Source organism: Cyprinodon variegatus, unplaced genomic scaffold, assembly GCF_000732505.1.
Source record: "Cyprinodon variegatus isolate N-32 unplaced genomic scaffold, C_variegatus-1.0 Scaffold82, whole genome shotgun sequence".
NCBI lineage: Eukaryota > Metazoa > Chordata > Actinopteri > Cyprinodontiformes > Cyprinodontidae > Cyprinodon > Cyprinodon variegatus.
The window spans coordinates 241,363-244,609 of NW_015150535.1; the positions used below are offsets into that span (position 1 = coordinate 241,363).

The window sequence follows — 3,247 nt, forward strand, 5'->3', positions numbered from 1 at the left end:
TTCCTTCCTTCCTTCCTTCCTTCCTTCCTTCCTTCCTTCCTTCCATAGTTTTAGACGTTTTATCTTTAGGCTTTGTTGATGAATCCTGGTTTGTTTCCTGATGACCCAAAGGTCCAATCTTTCCACTCTTCCAGATCAACGGCACGGTAACGGAGAACCTGTCCCTCAGCGACGCCGGGAAGCTGATCGAGAAGTCGCGCGGGAAGCTGCAGCTGGTGGTGCAGAGGGACCGGCGTCAGATCCTGATCCGAATCCCTCCGATGGTGGACAGCGACTCCGAGCTCGATGGTGAGAGACCCTCGAAACAGAAAGGCAGCAGGACCTACCCGGTGTGAATGCCCTTCGTCGCCGTCACCATCATCATCGCCATCATCATATCAAAACAAATCTATTAAAAAGATAAAAACCCACCGCATGTGAACTTCCATTTGTAACAATCAGCCAGTAAGAGGAAATTATTTCAGATTGTTGCCAATTATTTTTGCTGTAATCTGTTTTACGCTCATTAAATAAAAGCTTTTACTCACATCCGCTTTTAGTCGTATTTAAATACCACTTCCTGTACAACAGCCATCGTAGCTCCTCCATCCGCACTCTTTTATACCTGTTTTTATTGTCACATGACCCAGACAGCAGACTGCTATTGGTCAGGTCCGCTTTAGATGAGTGGTGTGAGTGGATTGTTGGTTTCAGGGAGGAGGAATAGCCCAAAGACCTGTGACCCACTTTGTCTGCTTTCATGTGTGTGAGTGTGTGTCTTCATGTGTGAAAGAGTTCATTCCCCTCCAGCAGGGTGATCTAATCCCCAAACATAATCCTGCTGTTGGATATGACAGCCTTTCATTATGTTCAGGTTCTGCTTGCTGCAGAAAACGCACTGTAAGGTTTCTGTAGTGTTTTGTTTTTTAAGCACCAAGTAGAAACCTTCCTCTTCATTCTCCATCCTGCTGCTTTATTCTATGTTCGTTTCTGACATCCGGATCTTATGCTTTAGTTAGTGGGAACACTAAGCGATTTGATCCCCTTTCTCTAAAACTGCTTTATTTTTTAACTTCAAATTGAAGTGATGGAGTAGAAAAGCAGCATCAGTGGAACGTGCTTCGTTTTAGTCCTGCAGATTAGTCATGTTTCTGGTTTTATTTCTGAATTTGGAGAGAGTCGCTGGGCTGCAGAAAAGAGACATTTTTCACGTCGTCTGTCGTGTTTTGCAGATATCTCTGAGATCGAGTCGTACCGCTCTTACTCTCCACAGGATGACAGACGAGGCCACCACTCAGACCTCTCTTCCCACTCCTCCAATGAGAGGCTCCGAGACAAACCCAGGTATGCGCTCATGCAGCCAAATAAAAGCTCACTTTGGTCTATTTTCAGCCGCAGTATTTTGTCCAACATAACAGTTTCGTGGCGTTTTTTTTTAGCTTCGGTTTAAGGTTTTCAAAATGAAGACTCGACTCGCCTCCTTTTATCTCTCCTCCGTACACATCTGAGCCCAGAGGTTTACATACAGTGAAAAGCGCTTTATTCTCCATGTCAGACTTTAAATCAGACCAAACTTCTCCTGTTTTAGTTTGTTTAGTTTTACCAAAATCATTTCTATTTGCTAAACGTAAGAAACATCAGAATTTTTAACTCTTTAAATTCAGAACCTTACATTTCCTTTATGACTCCAGCTTCAACAAAGTTGCTGGATTTTTTAATCTTGCTGGCAAAACCGGTTTAACTGGATCGATTTCATTCCTTCCACATCTAATTAATTAACTTCCTGAATTTGTTACGGTTTTCTTTATAACTTAATAAATATCCATCTATCCGTTGTTTTATTTACCTGCTTACCCTCTGATGGCTCTGGATCCGATCTCCAGAGGGCGCGAGGCGGGTCGTTAGGGTGGAAAGTATTTAAATCATTTTGTTTGAGCCACTATTTTCATTTAAATTAAAAACAAACGTGTTTATGCACATAAAAACATAATATACAGGATTAGTTTTGATAAATGCTTTTAATTTTATAAAATAGTTGTAAAATGTCTAATTTATTTCTTCAAATATTACATTTGATATCATTTCTGTTTTAAACACTTAATATTTCAGCGTTTCCGCTTTCTTTTCACTTTCATTCACCTTGGCAGTTTTATTTAAAGTTGTAAAAAAAAAAAAACAGATCCACAAACCATGTTTTAGTTTAAAGGCAAACATTTAATTCTACACTGGAAAAATGATCTAGAAATTATTAAACGTTTCTTAAATTAAGTGTATTTACCCTTATTTTGAGTGGGTAAATGAGGTAGTTTGCCAATGGAATGAATATTTTTACTCTTAAAATAAGATATTTAGATAAAATGCACTTGAAATGCAATTGCATTTTCTTATTTTAAATGTAAATCTCTTTTATCTCCTAAATCCGAGAACAAATGCACTTATTTTAAGAAAAAATGACTCATCTAGATTTGGATTTTTTCCAAAGTACAAGGTTTCTATGCGTTTGTATTTCTTTGAAGCAAAACTATAACGATTAACCATGTCATTAAAATGTTGAAATACAAATTAAATTAAACTTTATGAAATCTGACTTTTTATCCGTTGCCCGATCCACACTGCATGGAACTAATTTTATCAATATGACAATAATCAGGCAGACAAGTGATTGAATCACCGGTGATCAGGTCATTATTTTAGTGCAAAACTGTCAAAGATAATAGAATAGAAATAGAATTCAAAATCCCTTCTTGTTCCACAATGGGGAAATTCTTGTGTTAACAGCAGCAAAAAGATTATTGAAAAAAATAAATACGTATAACATAATAGTGAAGAGTTAAAAGATAAACAATAAAATAAGAGATTAGATTAAAAACTCTATGTACTTTATTCCTGCTTTTTAATCCAGGGCGGAATGCGTTCGCTCTGGGAAAACGGAGCGTGTCTCCTCTCTGCTCTTTCGGCTCTAACTGCATGCAAGGCTTTGAGGAAAGTGCAGCTGCCTGTGAGGCAGCGCTGAGGGAAGCAGAGAGACTCACGGCAGCTCTGGCTGCTGTCGTTGAATAGGAGCGATAAAACAGTTGCTGCTTTTAAAATGATGTCACTAAACTCACCAAAAGGAAAAGTCACTAAATTTGTCGCTTATTGATTTAAAAAAAAAAAAGGTCCCTAGATGCGTTTGAAAAGTCTCCAAATATCTAAACCACCTCACTAAGGCCCCGTCCACACGAAGTCAAAACGAACACGAAACGCTAATATTTTCCAGAACGTTTGT

General features: G+C 38.5%; 1 protein-coding gene across 5 annotated transcripts in view; it reads left to right on the forward strand.

Annotated features, from left to right (window-relative positions):
- The window catches only part of tjp2 (tight junction protein 2), an 82,031-nt gene that overhangs the window by 63,688 nt on the left and 15,096 nt on the right, over positions 1 to 3,247 (forward strand). For all 5 annotated transcript variants that reach the window (XM_015373200.1, XM_015373196.1, XM_015373198.1 and 2 more), the window contains 2 exons: positions 135 to 288; positions 1,212 to 1,323. In XM_015373200.1, the coding sequence (XP_015228686.1) occupies positions 135 to 288; positions 1,212 to 1,323 (266 nt within the window). The remainder of the gene's footprint in view (positions 1 to 134; positions 289 to 1,211; positions 1,324 to 3,247) is intronic.